Below are 20,125 nucleotides of genomic sequence, written 5' to 3'. Positions count from 1 at the left end.
CTGCCTTTTGTTGTGTATTAAAAAGGTATCAGTAACATACAAATGCTAAAATTAACTCTTTAAAACAAACTGAACTGGACTTTTTCTATTAGTCTAGTTCATTTTCATTTAATGCTCAAATGTCTTGCAATACAGCTCGCTGTTGAGGGTGGAGCACCCCTCCCACCCCCCCTCTCTCTGTCGTGTCAAACTGCACGTCAACAGACAAAGCACAAAGCGGAAGTGGAGAATGAATGGACCGTCAATGCTAATAAGTTTGAAGGGAAAAAACGACTCTATTAAGCACTTGGAACTTAAAACATAAAACACTTAAAACACTTGACCATAGGTTGAACTGAACATCTGGTGTCTCTGTCGGTCTCGCGTTACAGAGTGTTTCAGAGTTCAACAATGCAGGTCAGTAGTTGTTCTGTCGTTAATTTAGCATTACAAACAGGAGACTGTGATAAATCTGCAGTTTATCTTAACCACCAGCCCACAAGCGTGATATGAATCATTGTGTTTTCGTGTATTTGAAGCTGTCTGACATGACGTAACAATATTTCCTGATGTGTGTTTCAGCGTATCACAATGAAGGCTATTCTGATTTTGATTTTGGCTTCAACATTTATGGGTGTCTTTTTTAAAGGTAGGCCACTTATTTGTCCTTTTTATAGATTGATGTTGTGTCTCTATACAGTATAATTAGCCTTAATCAGTGACGTTCAGTACTAAGGCACTATGTATTTTCAAGTATTTGGTTGAGAAATCATTTTCTTGCAATTCAAATGCATGCATAAGTATAGCTGTACATACAGTGCCCTCCATAAGTATTGGAAAAATAAAAACAAAATTGTTTGCTGTTGAGTCAAGAAATATGATTAAAAAATGTAAATATGATTAAAAGGTGAATACACTCAAAAAAATGATTTTTCACATTTGTTCACTTTACCTGAACAATTCATGATGAATTAATGCCATTTTGGCTATTTTTCAGTTCAACATGATTGTGTCATGTTAAACTGACTTAAAACTGTGACTTGTTGGTTTAACATAAAGTTTTCATTTTGAAAGAACATGTTTCAATCAAGTACCTCAAAATAAGTTTTACACTTCCCATCATGCTTTGCACAGGACTGGATATGGGGAGAGAAAATGTTGAAATAAAGTGTTATTTTATGCAGTTTTTAGTAAAATGTGATAATAAGGAGACTTTTTCATGTCTAATGCTCTATTATATGGGCATTTTAAAAGACTTTATATTGGTGTATTTTGTGCGAGTTACCGTTGTGGTGAAGTGTGGAGCTTGTGGTTGGGTTGAGGACCTGCCAACTTAGCTAAAATTATAAAAATAGGGAAGTTGCGGCCCAATGGTTAGAGTCAAACTGGCAATCAAAAAGTTGTGAGTTCGAGTCCCGGGCCTGCAGGAATTGTGGGTGGGGGGAGTGCATGTACAGTGCGCTCTCCACCTTCAGTACCACGACTTAGGTGCCCTTGAGCAAGGCATCGAACCCCCAACTGCCACCCCGGGTACCGCAGCATAAATGGCTGCCCACTGCTCAGAGTGTGTGTTCACAGTGTGTGTGTGTTCACTGCTCTGTGTGTGTGCACTTTGGATGGGTTAAATGCAGAGCACAAATTCTGAGTATGGGTCACCATACTTGGCTGAATGTCACGTCACTTTCAATTACAACAATAAAGGTTTGAAAATGTAACATGTTTTGTCCATTTATTCAATAGAATTAAGAAAATGTAAGGTGCTTATATAAAGCAAGTAACAAAAAGTTATTGAAAATGAGTAAAGTTTATGTATTATACAAGCTTAAATCACAGTTCATCAGTTTTCATAAAATGTATTTAATTCATTTACGTTAACTGAACATGAAAAGGTGAAGCTTAAACAAATATTAACTTTTGCGTCTGATTTATGTGATTACATTGGATGGAAAATTGACATCTAATTGAATTAAATAAGTTTTAACTTTTGGGGTTAAATATTTTTTTGAGTGTATGAGACAAAACTTCATAAACTTTATTGGAGAGGTTGGAACTGGCTGCATTAAAGACTGGATAAAAGCATTTCAAAGCAGAAGATCAAGAGTCTGGTGATGTCTGTGTGTTACAGACTCACTGCTCTGATGGCATGCAAGGGATCTGAGACAAAATATTAGCTTTAATCTTTTACATCTGCTTTAAATTCAACTGTTCCAATACTTCTGCTCACATCAAATAGTGGGATGAACTCTAAAAGTGCTGTCCTTTTTATTTGATAAAACATGTACGTGTCCAAAGACCTAATAATAAAATGTTAGATTCTGTAGTTTTGTTGCATATTAATCTTTTAATCATATTTGCAAATGAAGAAAGCAGAGAAAGCTATTTTGTCTTTACTGTTCCAATACTTGTGAAGGACACTGTATACATCATGTTTACATTTTCATTTTACTATGTCATTGTTATACATGTACTTACTATAGTAATAACATTAAATTGTGCAAAATTACAAACAACTAACTATACATCAAACTAAATCCTAACCTTAACCGGATAGTTCACCCAAAAAATAAAAATTACCTCATGGTTTATTCACCCTCAAGCAATCCTGGATTTATATGACTTTTTTCTTTCAGACAAATACAATCAGTTATACATATATATATATATAAAAATGTTCGGCTCTTCTAAGCTTTATAATGGCAGTGAATGGGTGACGGAGGACGAAGGACGAAGGAACGAGGAAATGAGAAAAAAAACGCTTTGGTTGGACACGGGGCCTTTACAGTTTATAAAGTTTTAAATATGGATATTTTTCTAACACAAACGCATCTCTTTGCTTCAGGAGGCCTTTATTAACCTCCCTGGTCCGTGTGAGGCACTTTTTATGATTGATTTATACACTTTATTATGCTTCAAAATCTCAGCACCCATTCACTGCCATTATACTATAATTTTAAAAAATTCCAGTTGTATTCATCTGAAAGAAGAAAGTCTCGGATGGCTCGAGGGGAGTAAATCATGGGCTGATTTTAATTTTGGGTGAATGATCTCTTTAAATCTATAATAAGTACACTCTTAGAAATAAAGGATACGAAATGACGTTTATCGCAGTGATGCAGTAGAAGACCTGTTTTTGATTCCTCAAAGATTATTCCACTGAACGGTTCCTGAAATAACCATTTCATTATTAATGTGAAGAACATTTTAATTATCTAAAAACGTTCTCCACTTTAAAGAACATTTTCGTGCGAAGGAAAGTTTCCATGGAACCATCAATGCCAATACAGTACAATATAATATTACTTATTTTTGTAAGAATGACACTTAAAACACAGCGTAACCAGACTTGCTCCATGGATCATTAACACGTCTGTCTCTCGTGTGGGTTTTGTTTCAGCAGCTGTCTGTGAGAATATTCCGTCTGGTTTTACATTAATAAACCGAGCGTACACATTCCCCGGTAACGCCAGCGGCTGTCATCACGCTGAATGGAGGAAGAGCCCCCCCGCAGACGCCACTATCGCCACATACACAGATCATACGTGCACGACTGAAGAAGGCTTTGAGGAGGAGTTCACATGTAAAGACCAGCATCTGCTTCTCAGAGCAGCTAGATACACAGACCAGGGACGCTACGAGTTCATCTGTAACACGGCTACAACAGCAACTCAACTGGACGTGCTGTGTAAGACGTCACTGTATACGATTTATTTTTGTGGAAACCATGAAACTTAAATATAACTTTAATAGAAAGTTTAAAAACAGGTTTTATTTGAAACAGAAATCTTTGGTATTATAACTGTCTTCAGCAAAGCTTGGATCAATTTCATGCATCCTTGCTGAGTGAAAGCATTGATTTGAATCGAATAATTTCCCCTATAGATGCTCTAAAGCTGAGTGTAGACGAGACAGACAGCATCACCTTCAGCTGTTATTCACGCAGCGCCGAGGATGTGACGTGGCTGCATAACAAGGAGACAGTTTTGCACTACACGATGGACGGATCCGTGATTCCTGGCAAAGGTTACGAGGGAAGAGCATCGCTGGAGAAGACCTGCTTCAAAACTGGCAATTTCTCTCTGACCATCTGTAACGTTCGCCAGGCAGATGCTGGCGTATACCGCTGTTTTTTGGATGATGAAACCATTAAAGGATACCCACATGCCTATGAGCTGGAAGTGAACGGTAAGACTGAGAAAACTCGACTGCATTGTAGGGTTAAATATTGCATGTCGTTTGACATAATAACAATCTGATGCAGTTTGTGTAAGCAGCTCACAGTCTCTGAGTCCAGATCTGTTGTGTGATTCACAGAGAAACGCTCCAGTCCAGGAGACCAAACACACCCCGACTGCAATGAAGCAACTCTGGTTCTTTATAAGACATCCACCGTAGTTTTGGGGCTCATCTTGGTTGTCAGTGTGATATGTTTGATCATAAAACTACACAATTGTCGGTCCACATCCGCTCCATCCACTCACACACCTGAAAATGACTGTATGCTGATGTCTGACAGAACTCACGCCACCGATGAACGTCCGCCTGTCCAGGAGAGCGACTACACCGAAAATAAGCCTTCTGGCACACAACCTATTTTTGAAATCTAGCAGAATGAAGCTTATGAAGAAGATACGGACATCTAGGCCTGTTTCACTCAAGCAATAGTGTTCATACAACATCAGGTTCATGTTGAGCTCTCACAGTGTTTCTCTTCCTTAAAACGCATTGGTTTATTGTGGACAAAACTGACTGTTGCAGACCTGCCAACCTGTACACATTTTGAACTCAAAGTATGTTTATAGTTTCAGTTTAAAGCCTTATTTTTAGTTTAGTAACTTTAACTTCTGCTTTAAAAGGATTTTTTTTTTTTTTTTTTTTTGATTGCAGTGTTACAATGTGTTAACCCTTTAATGCACATAATATATTCCTACATGCTTACATTCACTTTATTTGTTTAATCCAAATATCAAACACCAAGATATACAGGCTACCGTATACTGCAAATCAGCCAAAAATACAGAGATATGAATCTCCCAGCCCATTCAGACGTGTACCGGAGTTTCTAACCTTTTGAATGGCATTATAAAAAAAAACACAAATTATGTTATGTTATATGTTATGTTAAACCATTACAGCAAACAGTAAAACACTAAACTGTTTACCCCCCCCCCCCCCCCACACACACGCTGATGGTACTTAAATAAATGTCTAAGGTTGGCAGGTCTGTTATTGTCAAAATTCATTTACATGAGAAGCAGGACCACATTTACATCCAAACTGTGCTGAATCAAACAAGCTTTTCTCACTCCAGCACTAAAGGATGTTCTGCTGCTAATGTTTGTGTTGATTATTTAATGCTTTATTCCTTAAAAAAAAGACTTAAGCTCCATTCTAGCACTTTTTTTGACTCCGAACACTTTAATTGTGATCTTTGTAGTTCCATGTCTCTTCTGTTTTTTTTTACTGTATGCATTTTGTTCTGTTTAATGTACACTGTCAAGAGTGGTCCTTGTAATACTTCAAATGTCTCTTTGAATGGGTTTAGTAGTGCCTTAATTTAGTTAAATGTATGTTGTTGTTTTTTTCAATGCTGACAGAACAAGTATGTATTAGCAAACCAATAAAATACTTCAGAGTAATGAAGTGTGGGTGCCAGTCAATAAAATACATATTTTGAACAAATAATGCTGTTCTAAAGTTTAATTGAATATGTTTCTTATTATTAGAACGATGTCATGTGACCATGAAGCCTGGAGTAATGATGCTGAAAATACTGCTTTGATCACTGAAATAAATTACATTTGAACAGATATTCATACAGAAAATAGATATTTTAAATTATAATAATATTTAAATTTATTTGTATTTTTGTACTATATTTTTGATCAACTGAATGCAGCCCTAGTGTGCAGAAGATCTCATCAAGTCAAAATCTTTAAAATAACCCAAATAGCAGATGATTTACCTCCTCTCCCCTCACTGTCTGCAGGCTTCACTTGAATGGGCCGGTTCATCTGAAAAAACAAAAACAAATAAATGAATAAGAATAATTTAAATTACAAAATATACAGGCTCTATTCATGTACAAGGAGATTTTACCAATAGATTAAAACTTCTCATGCACAGTACATAAGCGTAGCCTCTTGTTTCTACATAACCTTGATGACGGCTACACCAGATTTTTTTCTCAATGCCAGTTCATTATTTTGGTGTCACTGTTTCATATTAAACAGCACATAGCAGTCTGTGGTCACTCACTTTGCATTAATGCTTAACGCTGATTTCCATATGCTCTTCAGCATTATATCCTGTGACCTCTTCAACCTGCTGCTGTCACTTAAACTAATGTGCACTGGATCGTAGAGATCAGCTTTAGAATGATGGCCATCTGATCCGGATTACACAGACACGCTGGATTATACTGAACTGTGTGTGTGTGTGTGTGTGCATGTGTGTGTGTGTTTGTGTGTGTGTGTGTGAGTGCATGTGTGTGTGTGTGTGTGTGTGTGTGAATCCACCAGTGAGATGCTGGGAATCACTGGAAGCACAGTGGTTTATAATGCATTGCCATGGCTCTGCTAGCAGCTTTTCTTTCATTAACAATGTGAAAAAGATGAGACTAAAATGTATCTTAAAAAAATTAAAACTCTACTGTATATCTCCATGATTTCTCTGTTTTTGACTGTAACATGAAAAGGCGTATGTAAAAGGCACAGTGAGGCTGTACAGTAGATTCTGCATTAATAGAAGCGCTGCATGTGATCTGTCCTGATTATTATAAGATAATTATGAATCATTAATAACTGATTTACACATTAACTTACTCAAATCTGCTTACAGTGGACTGATAAACCAAAATAATACAGGTGTAACAATACAACAAGTTACATACAAGACTCTAACATGCACAATCTGCAACTAAAAATAAGAAAAATAACAATTTAAATAAGATACATTGCTCTTAACTATGGCTTGTATTTTGACCTTAAAAACATATTTAACATTTTATGTTATTTATACATAAAATTGACAAAAAATAAAAAAAGTTACAAAATACATATTTTTAAGACTAAATCTATATATATATATATATATATATATATATATATATATATATATATATATATATATATATATATATATATATATATATATATATATATATATATATGTATATACAGTGCTGGTAAACCTAACACAGTTCTTGCACTATGGACTATTATATATGGCAAGGTAACTTACAATAACAATAGTAGTATTTCACATGCTTTTCTGATGAAATGAAAAACGTTTTTAACTGTATAGTGAAAGCGAGCGAGAGAGAGTCACGAAGCTCATTTGTGAAATGTCACGAGCTCAGCGATGTGCTTAGTCATGGAGAGAGATACTGAATACAGGAGGAGATCCTGACAGACAACACAGTGAAGACATGAATGAGAGCGAGGAGAGCTCACACGAGGAGAGAGACAGAGAGAGAGAGAGAGAGAGAAAAGGAGAGCCTCTGGACCACGGTTACACTGATCTACAACTTCAACAAGACATGTTTAGCTGTTTAGCTGCCATCCAGATTAGCACCACATTACATTTACTGTTCATTATTCCTGGAACACCGTGACACTCACGCTGCCATGGTAACACAGCCAACAGGCTCTGTTGTCATGGCAGCATGCTGACCTCATCAGCATCATTCTGACCGTAGGTAAACAAGGATGCTTGTTGCCGGGGGCAACAGTTCAAATCAGTCATTAGATAAAGAACAAAGAGGAGAAAAGAACCAACAGAAGAAGAAGAGAATGATAAGAGCAGAAACATTCAGTATTGTGAAACATTAAAATTCTGTGGTTGATAAGGTATTTCAGGTGGTTGCTATGCTATAGGTTCCTGATAACTCAATATGTGTCTGTGTTTTGTTTTGTTTTTTCTAATAGCCAACAGTTGTAAATAACACATCTGACCCACAGTTATTATTAATAACTATAACTATAAAAAAATTAAATAATAATAATAATAGAAATCATTACTTGATATAACCATTAAGTGAAATAAAATAAAATATAAAAAACTGAAGTAATAAAATAACTCAAATTGAATCTGTAAACTAAAATGAAAAACTAAACTTAATTAAAGCATATCCAGCTTATTCTTCACCACTGAAGTGAGCCTACGGGCGAAACTTCACTTCATCAGCCACTATAGGGACATAATGAGAAGAACGTGCACTACAAACCAGTGTGTCCATAATTAACATAATACATTCAAATAATATGGTAAAACACACCAATCTGCAATATCAAGCAGCAAAACAAGCTGGAGGCGGATCAGACCAGAAGCCAGACACAAAGAATTAACAAATGCCACTCTTACAGCAAACATAAGGTGAATAGACATATGTAAAAAAAAAAAAGATAATTATAATAATAAAATAATCAACAACTAATGGTAAAAACACACAGCGAAATCACTAAAACTGAACTAAAATGAAACTATAAAACCTAATGTATTCACAAAAACTACAGCAGTATATCAGTGATAGTAAAACAGTAGTGATCTGATGACTTGAAGCAGTGAAGCCGCTCTGGTCTTCCAGGACTGGTCACATGACTAACACTAGTAATAGTGAGGGTCTAGATGTGCTGGTGGAGGGGTACAGTAATTCTGCACTTCATGTCCTTCAGCAATCAATCACTCAATCAATATGATGTACTGACACAAGAAACCACAACACACACTCTCTTCTGGGTGAAATATTAAATGATTATTTAATAAAGCATCTCTACACATCCACGCAGCACAATCCTGCTAGATGAGGGTTTCATTTAAACACATCTGTAGGGTTTATATTAAGTCTCTCTCACACATAAATAGATTTTCATGCACTCTCTCTCTATCTCTCTCTCACGCACACACACACACACACACACACACACTCCTCTTGTTCAGTTTACAAAACACACACAGCAAGATGCACATGCTCTGTAAATCTCAGCCCTGCAGTCATTCTGGATTATGGAGTATTAAATCTGAGGATTATCAACAAATTGCATTTTTCACCCTCCATCCACAGGCAACATGCAGTCATCGAACGACCCTCCTCATGGTGTGTGTGTGTGTGTGTGTGTGTGATGTAGTTTGATATTTCATGCTGGATTTCAACATAAAACACACACACACACACACAAAATACAACACAAACATACACAATATCACTAGCCACACTTTTTAAAGGTGCACTTCTCACTATTCACTATGACTTTTGTCTCAGTAAACTCCTAATTTGCTGCTTATTAATAGTTAATAAGGTAGTTGTTATGTGTAGGTATTGGGTCAGATGTATATGTTAATAACAGGCATGCTAATAAGCAACTATTTAATAGTGAAAATCAGTCCCTACACTATGACGTTTCTTCCTCTCCTGAATATTTCCACTCCACATTCACTTGTTGCATCATTCATGTTCCCTAGCAACCTCTCATCTCCTCTCTTAGCAACCATCTCCTCCTCCAGAGGGTTGGTGTGAGTGTGTGCTGCTAATACTAATATGTTTTACAGTGGAGATAGCATTGAGCGTGAGGTGTACATTTGTCCGAATCATCAGCAGACCTCATGATCTGATCTGAATGAGCCTCAACAAGCAGCATCAGTAATCTCATAACCTCGCTCTGATAGCATCACGCTTCTGTATTAGAGTGAGGAGACACACACTCCTGAACGAGCTGCTGTTGTTCAGATCCTCACGTTCACAGACGCTGATAGAGACGCGTGTGGAGCACGACTCAATGAGAGAAACACAGCTGTCAGTCTAAGCTTTATTTCCCATCCTCATCCTCCCAGAGCCCGACTCATCTCTTCATTCTCCTTCTGACCTCTCTGAGCTCACTCAGCTCACCCCAATGCCTTTATCCTTCACAGAACAGGGACAATTATTATCAATTAGGATGGAGAAAAAATGAGATCTTAAACATAAAGCTAATTGCAATTGAACTTAAATGTTCATGGAGCTTTAAAATGTGTGATTTTAGCAGATGAATTCATCTGTTTGGGCTCAATAAGGTTTTGTAAATGTAGAGAAGTCTCTTCTGCTCATGAAGGCTGCATTTATTTGATCAAAAATTCAGTGAATACATTTATTTCTGTGATGCACAGCTGTATTATCAGCATCATTCCTCCAGTCTTCAGTGTCACATGATCTTCAGAAATCATGAAAATATGATGATTTACTGCTCAAGAAACATTTCTGATTATTATTAATGTTGTGCTGCACAATATTTTTGAGGAAACAGTGATGCTTTTTATTTTCCAGAATTCACAGATGATCAGAAAGATCAAAAGAACAGCATTTATTTGAAACAGAAATCTTTTGTAACATTATGAATGTCTTTACTGGCACTTATGACCAGTTTAATACACACTTAATCAATAAAAGTATTAATTTATTGTATTAATCTTACAGAACCCAAACTTTTGAGCAGGTGTATATACATATGCACAGTCTGGGTGCATGATGCTGATTAATTGTTTATGTAAACCTTGTGCTATTGTTTCACATCTTTCAGAATTTCAGCATCTTGTGGCATGAAATATAGTGAAAAAAATACATTTATTTCGTGCTAAGTATACTACAAATATACTGTATGTGCTTAATAAAAACAACCTGCACTTGTACTTCTGGTATATAACTCTGGTATAGTAAACTGGAACAAGTATTAGTCCAACTAAATATACAGTACTTAAGTTTATTTGAGTACACTTTAAATATCTTGAATCTTGAAAGCCCAATATTATACAGAGATCATACAATCCTTATTAATAGTGACATTAAACACACATTTCAGGCATAATATTAAGAAAAGCGCATTTTGCAATACAGAAATACTTCAAAGAAAGTTAATTATGATTTTATATCAGTAAGTCTTAAGTGATATATCAGTTATGTTAATGGATTTGAAGCATACTACACATGAACTAAATGTATTTTAAATAAATGATGGTATAGTTTTTGATTGTTCCTGGTGCGCTCAGTTTTTCTAACAACACTAAATGAACGTGCTGGATTGACCAGACTTCAGTGTATATATCTGAGTTCTCCTCACTGCACTCATCCCAAACTGTGCGGCGTGACTCCTGGTTGACCTCTAGCGATCCCCTTGGCTCTGCTCTGGACTCCAGCAGCTGCTGTCATTAGATGCATGTCACTGTTTCTGTGTCCTGTAACAGCTCAGCCTCCGCTCCACCACAATCCATTACAGTCCATTATCAGACCGTGTGTGTCCCAGAGCCCATACCAGCCTCCTCATCTCTGCACTCCGACAGACACCGCCCGAGACATAACTATATCATTTAAATCTAAATTGATTTTAGGGCTGAGTAGTGCATGCACGTTGTTTTCTATAAGCAGTATGTGTGTGTGTTCAACTTCAGATGAAAAGCACTGTGTGCTTAATGGCTACTAATTACATTTCGACTAATGTGTTTGTGATTTATGTCCTTACTACTACTACACCCCTCCTCCCCCTCCCCCAAAGTCTAATTAGCATGTGATATATGCCTTCATAAAAACAAAAACATGCACTTTCTGATCTATCCCAATGGATGTCTGTTGTTTTATAGGCAGCTCGTTATCAGTTCTGTAGACTAGACTCAGCACTAACAGAACACATCACAATTGCATGCAAACTAGAGTTTAGTTAAATAGTTACACACACCACAATGCATGCATGAACTTTCTACTATCTCTAAATGATCATAACCGGATAGTGATTTGCGAACTCGTGCAGCATTTGAGACTGTTCAGGCCCGTTCACATTGAGCACATGCAACAATAAATACAACTAGACTTTCACAGCAATTTTTTCTTTTCCAAGCTGAAGAATGATTAAGAACATTAACAGCCAATCAGAATCCACCGACTTTAAAGCACTTGAGCATTTATGACACAACTGCAGTGCACTTATAATAAACATAATGTTATCATCCACACATGTAGACACAAATATGTGGATGCTAATATAGTTATTGTTATAGCTATCATTACATTAGAGAGAGCTGCTGTGTTATCATCACTACTGCTGACCAACTACTAAACACCCCCCCCCCACACACACACACACACTGTGAGTTACAGTACACCACAGAAGCATTAGAGAGTGAACTGCTCATAATAGCACTTCCCAAAGGACAGCGAGGCCACACACACACACACACACACACACACACACACACACACACATACTCACTCTCTCACACACACACACAAACAAACACACACACACACATTCATCACTAACATGACGCTTCAACATTTTCTCAGAAGAAAGAGGGGAATGAAGGGACACAGAAAGAGAGAGATGAAAGGAAAGTATAATGTCTGTCTCTGGCTGCCCTCAGTTATTGCCCATTGTCTTGTTGTCTTTCTCTGCTGAAATTAAACCAGTGTTTGTGCTTCAGTGATGCACGGAAAGGGCCATCTGTCACCCTCAACCACATTTACTGCCTGTATTCCACTACAAACTATCAGACCAATACCACTTCTGAGCATAGAATAGGACAGAGATGTTGAAATACAAAAGGAAAAGATAAAATAGACATCGAACGAGGGACAGAGAGGGTGCAAGTGTCCATCTAAAGAGTGTCAGAGAGAGGCAGGAGGCAGAGAAGACTGTCAGCGGGATCTTCAGCTAAAGGTCAGCCTGGTGTCACGCTGCTAATAGGATTAATTACTGTATTTGCACCCCACCAGCCCTCCATCCCCCTGTCATCACTCCCAGCCCGCATTTACATTTTAATGCCACATCTCTGAGAGCCTGCAGCTTGAAAAGGTGTGGGAAATACTCCAAATAATCTCTGTGGATGCATACAGCTCGCCACACCAGTGGATGGACACACACTCTCTGAGCGGAGCACGGTCTGGATGTGTGTACAGCACACGCACACACACACGCACACACACACACAGAGAGAGATGGCTGGACATGAAAGAGGATAAAATGTTACGAGACCCCGATCATGCCCTCCACACACACACACACACACAGGCACACACACGCACACACACACGCACACACACACACACACACACACACACACACACACACACACACACACACAGAAAGGACTCACCCCTGGCAGGGTTTTCTGTTCATGAAGAGCACTTTGTGCTTTAACGGCTGACTCTCGTGCACAATACGTCAGAAAGGCACATCCTAGGACAGAAAGACACACTATTAGTATTCACTGACAGTTTATACAGTATTTGCAATGGGTTTTTTTAATATATATAAATATGAATAATTTTCATTAATGCAAAATTATTATTATCAGTCATATGTAGTAATACACTACATTTTAGATTAAAATTCACTTTTTGAATCAATGTTTTTCTTTTCATATAGAATACAGTATAAGCAGCATGATTACACGTGATGAGGGACAGAAAGGTTATTTCACACGCATTACATTTTCTCTCTCTCTCTCACACACACACACACACACACACATTGGTTTTTATGTTTGTTGAGGACTCTTCAGCTGTAATGTGTTTGTTTTTTCAATATATAATACTCTATGCTCCGACAGTAACCTTACCCCTTACCCTACCCCTCACACAAAACTTTCTGCATTTTTACATTTTCAATAAACTAATATTTTTTTTGTTTTAAATGTTCATAATGACGGCTCAGGAAATGTGCTCATAAAACATGAGTATGTTGTTATACCAGTGTAATAACCATGTCATTATACACATTTGTGTCCTTATAAGTCACTAAAACATGCACACATACACGAAGCTAAAAAATAAAAATTAAAATCAGATGGCAGCTTATGCCTTCATTTATCTGAAGTAAAGGAATTGATTTTAAATGTTTTTATTGTTAGTTAACAAAGATAACCCTGGTTTGAGCTGGTATGCAGGTTAGTAAGGTGCTAGTGTAATTTGGGATTGGATTAGCCTGTGCATTGACTTAAAGGAATAATCATGGAAAACTGGAAATGCTGTTATTTGTTTTTTAAACGAAACATAAACGAGGAATTTTTGAAGAATATCCCAGCTACTCTTTTCCATACAATGAAAGTCAATGGGGACCAGTGTGTTAAGCTCCAAAATAACAAAGCAAGAATCACGGCACCATATCAGCAGTCCTTACACCTTGTGTGCTACCACCATTCATCAGAAGATCTTCCTTTATGCTCCACAGAAGACAGAAAGTCAAACGAGTTCAGAACAACATGAAGGAGAGTAAATAATGACAGACATTTCATTTTTGAATGAACTATCCCCTGAAGTCATTATTCAGGGTGGAAAACACTGCATGAATGTATAATGATTTATAGTCTGGACAAGCTGACACTAGTTGGTGAAAGTCTGCAGATTTGAGTTAACAGATTTCATAGAAAATCACATAGTGGATGATGGTCACAGACTTCAGACTATAAGCATATCATTCGTGTCTTATATTTATATTCATATTTATATTGTTTTAACCTATGATGATTAAGCATTTGTTTCTGCATGAGTTTATTCTGAACCACTTGAAAGTACTGACCAACACGACTGTTTTTTATGCATTTCTGTGACCAGATTTCATTAACATCCCATCCTGGGTTCCGTTTCCCAAAAGCATCGTTAGCTATTGGTCGTTAGTTCTATTGAACTCTATTGGTAACGACAGAATTTATGACCATAGTTGCTTTTGGGAAACGCACCCCTGGGGGGGTAACAGATTGTGCTGGATTTTGTATTTCAATTTATTATGACTTTTATTTTGATATTCATTTTGGGCTGTGGACTGAATTTCCTCCTAGTCTCTCCCTGGCTTCCTGTTTTAAAGGAAAAGAGGTCATTATTAGCTCCACACGGTTCCTCTCATCCGAGTCCATCTCACCTTTCACAGCACACTGAGATGTGATGTCTGCGAGTACGCGTTTGATCATGATGTCAGCTTGTATTTTAAATGTTTTATAATCGTGTATAATGATGTTATTGTAGTACCAGTTATTTATGCTTCAGCATGTTTGGCATTTCTGCTCATTTCCAAAGTGTTTATCTGTGTTGATCTATAACTTTATTGCGTTGTTGGTTATTTTGCCTTGTGAATGCTCATTTATTTGATGTCAGTTTTCCTCTTTACTTAGGTTAGAAAGATACTAACCTAACCCTAACTCTCTCTCTTAAATTTTCATTTAAAAAATTCAACCGCTTTCATAAATTACGCTTTTATTTTCATGAACTCCTAAACCCCCTGTAGTTCATTCATGAATCCCTGGCATAATGCAATGTTAAAATCATGATGTAAACAACAAAGAATGCAATATATTTGAGGTCAAAGGTAATCAAAATTTAGTCATAATATGTGTAATCCAACAGATTACATTTTAAACTATAATTTCCGTCATGCAATTTATAACGAGTAACGATCTACAGTTTGTGAGTAATCCACCCAGCACTGCTCCACATCAAACCCATCTAATGGCAATACACAGTGATTTGAAAGCCACAGTGAATATCTGAACTACTTACTCATCATAGGACTACAGTGCATTAGTCATCATGATGACCACTTCCTGGAGCTTGAATTGCCTTAATAGGTAAAGACTGGGCATTTTCTACAAAATACGCAATTTTATTCAAAATCTCACCTTTTGTGTTTCATTAAAATAAATAAATAAATTTATATTGATTTGAGAGGGAGTAAATGATGCCATATTTTTCATGCACGGGCGAACTATTCCCTTAAGGTCTTTCTTCTTTAATCACCTCAGTGACCTTAAACCACTGAGAAATCCACATGATTAAATCCCGGTCGAGCCCCCGAACAGGGTTCATTCAACCCTGAATGACACGAGCGTAAACAAACACCCAGAACAGAGTTAAACCGCAGAGTGGAAACCTAACACTCAACCACAAGACACAGAAAGCAAACAAAGTTCATGAAGACGACAACACAGAAGGCTAAATGTCCTTTTTATAGTAACAGCGAACTCACGCTGTGCATTGTCATGCTTGAAGCTCCTGCAGGCGTGTGCTGCTGTCCTCTACACACACACACACACACACACACACACAGCCCATGACAAAAACATCACTCATATACACACATGCACTGTACGAAACTGCTCTGCATGCCCCTGTATGTGGGTGATAAACGCTTCAGAAGCTAGAATGAGTGACACTGAGTGTGTAGCATGAGCATGCACATGAACACCGCTGTGAGAGGGTTAAAGCACACTGTTTATTTAAATGCACTCTACACATGCGAGTCGTGACTGAGACACACTCAGCCCCGTCCCCTCCTTACCTTTGTGCACGCCTGTGTACTTGTCCTTGATCACAGTCAGCTCGTAGATCTTGCCGAACTGCTCGAAGATGGGCTTGAGGTCCTTCTCCTCCAGATTGCGCGGGATCTGCCCGATGAAGAGTTTGATGGCGTCGGGCTCCTTCATTGGGTCGATGTTTTGAGAAATGCAGGACGAGATGAACGTGTGGAGAGAGAGCGGGAGAGAGAGAGAGAGAGAGAGAGAGAGAGAGAGAGGATGGAGGTGTGGATGTGCCTGCGGAAGCGGGGTGAGATCAAAACAATGAATGAATGAATGAATGAATGCATCATCAATTTAACCATCATTTTAGATGATCTTATATCATATAAAACTTACAGTAAAGTATTATTCTATGGTAATATTAATGCATTATCTATCATGAAATGACAACAATACTTATTTATATAGCTAGCACTCTCGGTTAATACTCATTTATTTATACATTACTCTTTTTTTTCATTTTTAATATGGATATATAAAAAATAATATAAACCAAGATTAATAAATGCTATTGAATCAGACCCAATAATAAAATGCCCTTATTGATGTGACCTATGATGATTCATATATATATCTGACTTCCATAAAAACAACTGGGTTACAAGACAGTCCATCTTTCCTCCCTTTGATATGGTTCTTCCTGTATGAAAAAGAGGCATACAAATTGGACGTCGACCGAATATTTTATAAATAAATAAATGAACGAATACTGTGCATTATAACTCTGAATTCTGACGAGAAACAATAAAACAAAAGCTCCTGCGTTTGCCTGTAATTACAGCGATTATCATAAATGCACTAAAACAATTATGGCATGTTCACGCGTTCAACAGAACAAAGACAGATATGATTGCCAGAATGATGGCAGCCAGATCTTTAAATACACAGATCATTATGAATAAAGTCGCGCATATCGCCCGGGATGAACGCGCGCATCCTTTGTTCAGGAGGCGGAGGATCTGGAGCTCTTTGTCCGTCTCCGTTAACGCGTAACAGTGCACGTTCACACGAGAGGAAAACACACACTTATGAAGACTGAAAACAGCTCACCTAAAGGGCGATCTTCGGATGACTCCTCTATAGATCCGTGCTACGTCTTCAGGGATCTGCGCGTCCTCCGGCTCACGCGCGCTGTCACTCACTGCATCTCTTGTCAAATCAGTTTCGCCCAATTTCTTCGGCTATAATGTCTTGTTATTAATATATATAGATTGTGTTGTAAGCTCTAAAATAATGCACTTGACATATTCCCTCACAACGCATGTGTTTATTGGTCGTGTTTGCTCCTCTCCTCATCTCCAATTAACTCTTGTGGTGTGACGTCACGCCGGTGTCTCCCTCTCACGAGCGCTTGTCAAGCTCGTGATGTAAGGGGCAGGGAACGTCTGCAACTTACAGCTCTCTTGAAACAACTCAGACTCTCACATGCCATTCAATATGATTAGAAAAGATAAGTTATAGCATAAGTTGAGCGTGTTTCATCAGGGACAGAGCACACGCTGTCTACATTTACAGTAGCACACTCTGAATGACATGTAGGAGACTGAAACACTGACTGAAAACGCTGTAACATGCTTATAGTAGGTTAGAATACTTACTTTTAAGACCCCATTTTTTATAAAAAGCGTAAATTCAAGCACCTTAAAGGGACAGGTCACACAAAAATGAAAATCTTCTGTTAATTTACTCACCTTAAGGCTGTCCAAGATGTAGGTGCCTGTGTTTTTTTTTTTGTTTTTTTTTATATATATATTTTTTTTCTCAGTAGAATAGTAAAGACAATTTTTAGCTGTTCCTTGGTGATTAATATAAATGCAAACAAGTGGCTGCCGGCACAAAAAAAATGATAAACAGGCAAGGCAAAATGTATAATCGTGGCTCCTGATGATATATTAAGGTCTTATGAAGCGAAACGATCGGTCTGCGCAAGAAAATGAACATTATTTACAACACTGATGAATCATACTTTTGAATCAGTTTCTTTTTAAGTGAATGAATCAGGTCCCCAAATCAGATTAAACCATTTAAAACTGTTTAAGAAGCACAGGTATACAAGTTACTCAATCAAAACTCACTTTCAGACCCCTGACAGTCACTCCGACTCAAAATGAACCAAAATACTGACGTATCTGATCCTATGATGAATGAACTGATTCACGGCTGAGGAAACCGATGAGCCGCTGATATGTATATACTAGGGGTGTACAGGCTACCTCGGTTTTAAAGTCACGGTTCGGTTCATTTTCGGTACAGTAAGGGAAAGAAATGCTAACATTAGACTGCAGGTTGTTTATTACTATACACTTAAAAAAAAACTTTTTAATAATATATATATAAAATAAAAGAATTAGAAATAAAATACTGCTGCAAAGTTCCCCACTAAATAAAATACTCTCAGTCTCAAACCAATATCATATAATAAAATATAATGAAAAATATAAATAAATAGCTATGATTACAGTGCAGCATTACCAATCCCAGCTTGTAGGCCTGCTTCACCAGAACCGTGCCGTGCCTGCTGCTGTAGGTGACAGGGAGACCGCCGACAGACCAGGCTCTTGTCTTCACGATAAAGGACACCGTCAACAGTATTGACGGCTAAATAGACGTTAGACAGGTGCAATATTTGAAAATCGATAATTATTAATTTATTTTTTTAATTACATTTATATCTGAATTTATGTCAACCTATAGACTTTCAAACATCAAAGTGTCATTGATTAATATGTATTTGTGTACAAAATGACATATAAACATATTTTCCTATTCTATTTTGCCAAATGAAAGGTGAACTGATGAAGACTAGTTTATTCACTTTATATGCTTAAGACATGTAAACCATTCACATTTCACATAATTATTAGGTGCTTTAATAATATAATTGTGTAAAAATTATGCTACGTCATTGCATGACTATGTAAACAAACTGCTGATTTCAGAAAATAATGTAAATAATTTTCGGTTTCTTGCACAGATGGATCATTTTGCTTAAGAAATAAGAAATCACTATGTCTTCGGGTTTTAATTTAGTTTTTGCTAACTCTCAAGTGCCGGTAGCCACTGACCAAGGACCTCGGTTTCAGCTAAAAATCTTCTCTACTCTTCGACTGATAAAAATAGTCACCTATATCTTGGATGGGCTGTGGTGGTGAGTATATTAACAACACATTTTCATTTCCGGGTGAACAGTCCCTTTAATCTTGCACACTGGTGATGGTGTAAAGCAGTGGTTCTTAATCCTGCTAAGCTGCACATTTCGCATGTCTCCCTTATTCGCCTGGTGTATGTTAGTTTGTGTTTTGGAAGAGTATGTGTTATTGGTTGACAGTCCCTGAGGCTCCCGCTGTGGTGCTGAACCCGAACGCGTCACACGGGCGCGCGCATACAGCTGCTGTCACGCGTCATGATCTTATGTATACAGGCAGCTCATCATATTGCAATCTAATGTTGAGAGAGGATTTATAAAACACAGCTCTGGGTATCTAACTGGATGAGCAAGCCCTTGTAAAACAGATAAACACACCACTTTAAAACATAAATATAATAAAGAAATACGGAAGGAATTTTTTTTTTTTATTCCACTTATTATTAACATCATATGTAACCGTTTATTAACAATAAGTGTATCACATTCGCTGAAACGGTGATACATGTTAACCCTTGTGTTTTCACTCGGAGCCCCGTGACCCAAATGTGTCTGGTGGGATGTGACCGGTTTCAGAGTGATTTACTGGGAAAAGGTCACCATCTGCCTCCAGATCCAGACCCCTCCCCTCCCCCCTCCCCTTCCGAGGTCACACATCATCATCCTGAGATCTGCCTTGAGAGCAGATGATTA

At 37.5% G+C, this 20,125-nt stretch overlaps 2 protein-coding genes across 6 annotated transcripts in view; one reads left to right on the top strand and one right to left on the bottom strand.

Moving 5' to 3' along the window:
• celf3b (cugbp, Elav-like family member 3b) overlaps nucleotides 1-17,671 on the bottom strand; it is a 32,833-nt gene extending 15,162 nt beyond the window's left edge. The window contains exons 1-4 of one of the 4 annotated variants that reach the window (XM_026228843.1): nucleotides 17,338-17,671; nucleotides 16,269-16,521; nucleotides 13,093-13,175; nucleotides 5,942-5,990 (exon numbers count right to left, since the gene is read on the bottom strand). In XM_026228843.1, coding sequence (XP_026084628.1) covers nucleotides 5,942-5,990; nucleotides 13,093-13,175; nucleotides 16,269-16,413 — 277 coding nt within the window. In that variant the 5' untranslated portion in view covers nucleotides 16,414-16,521; nucleotides 17,338-17,671. The remainder of the gene's footprint in view (nucleotides 1-5,941; nucleotides 5,991-13,092; nucleotides 13,176-16,268; nucleotides 16,522-17,337) is intronic. The other 3 variants (XM_026228841.1, XM_026228842.1, XM_026228840.1) reach the window with 3 other exon arrangements.
• LOC113060049 (uncharacterized) lies at nucleotides 195-5,344 on the top strand. Of its 2 annotated transcripts, none has more exons than XM_026228844.1 (5): nucleotides 195-396; nucleotides 562-628; nucleotides 3,374-3,661; nucleotides 3,859-4,161; nucleotides 4,291-5,344. In XM_026228844.1, the coding sequence occupies exons 1-5, from the start codon at nucleotides 391-393 to the stop codon at nucleotides 4,581-4,583; spliced, it is 957 nt and encodes a 318-aa protein (XP_026084629.1). In that variant the 5' UTR covers nucleotides 195-390; the 3' UTR covers nucleotides 4,584-5,344. The 2 variants fall into 2 exon arrangements, with proteins under 2 accessions (XP_026084629.1, XP_026084630.1); XM_026228845.1 differs by having other exon boundaries at nucleotides 196-396; nucleotides 3,377-3,661.
• Nucleotides 17,672-20,125: the final 2,454 nt, after the last annotated feature.

Source organism: Carassius auratus, chromosome 41 (assembly GCF_003368295.1).
Source record: "Carassius auratus strain Wakin chromosome 41, ASM336829v1, whole genome shotgun sequence".
In the NCBI taxonomy this organism is placed as follows: domain Eukaryota; kingdom Metazoa; phylum Chordata; class Actinopteri; order Cypriniformes; family Cyprinidae; genus Carassius; species Carassius auratus.
This window is presented reverse-complemented; position numbering and strand designations above follow the sequence as displayed.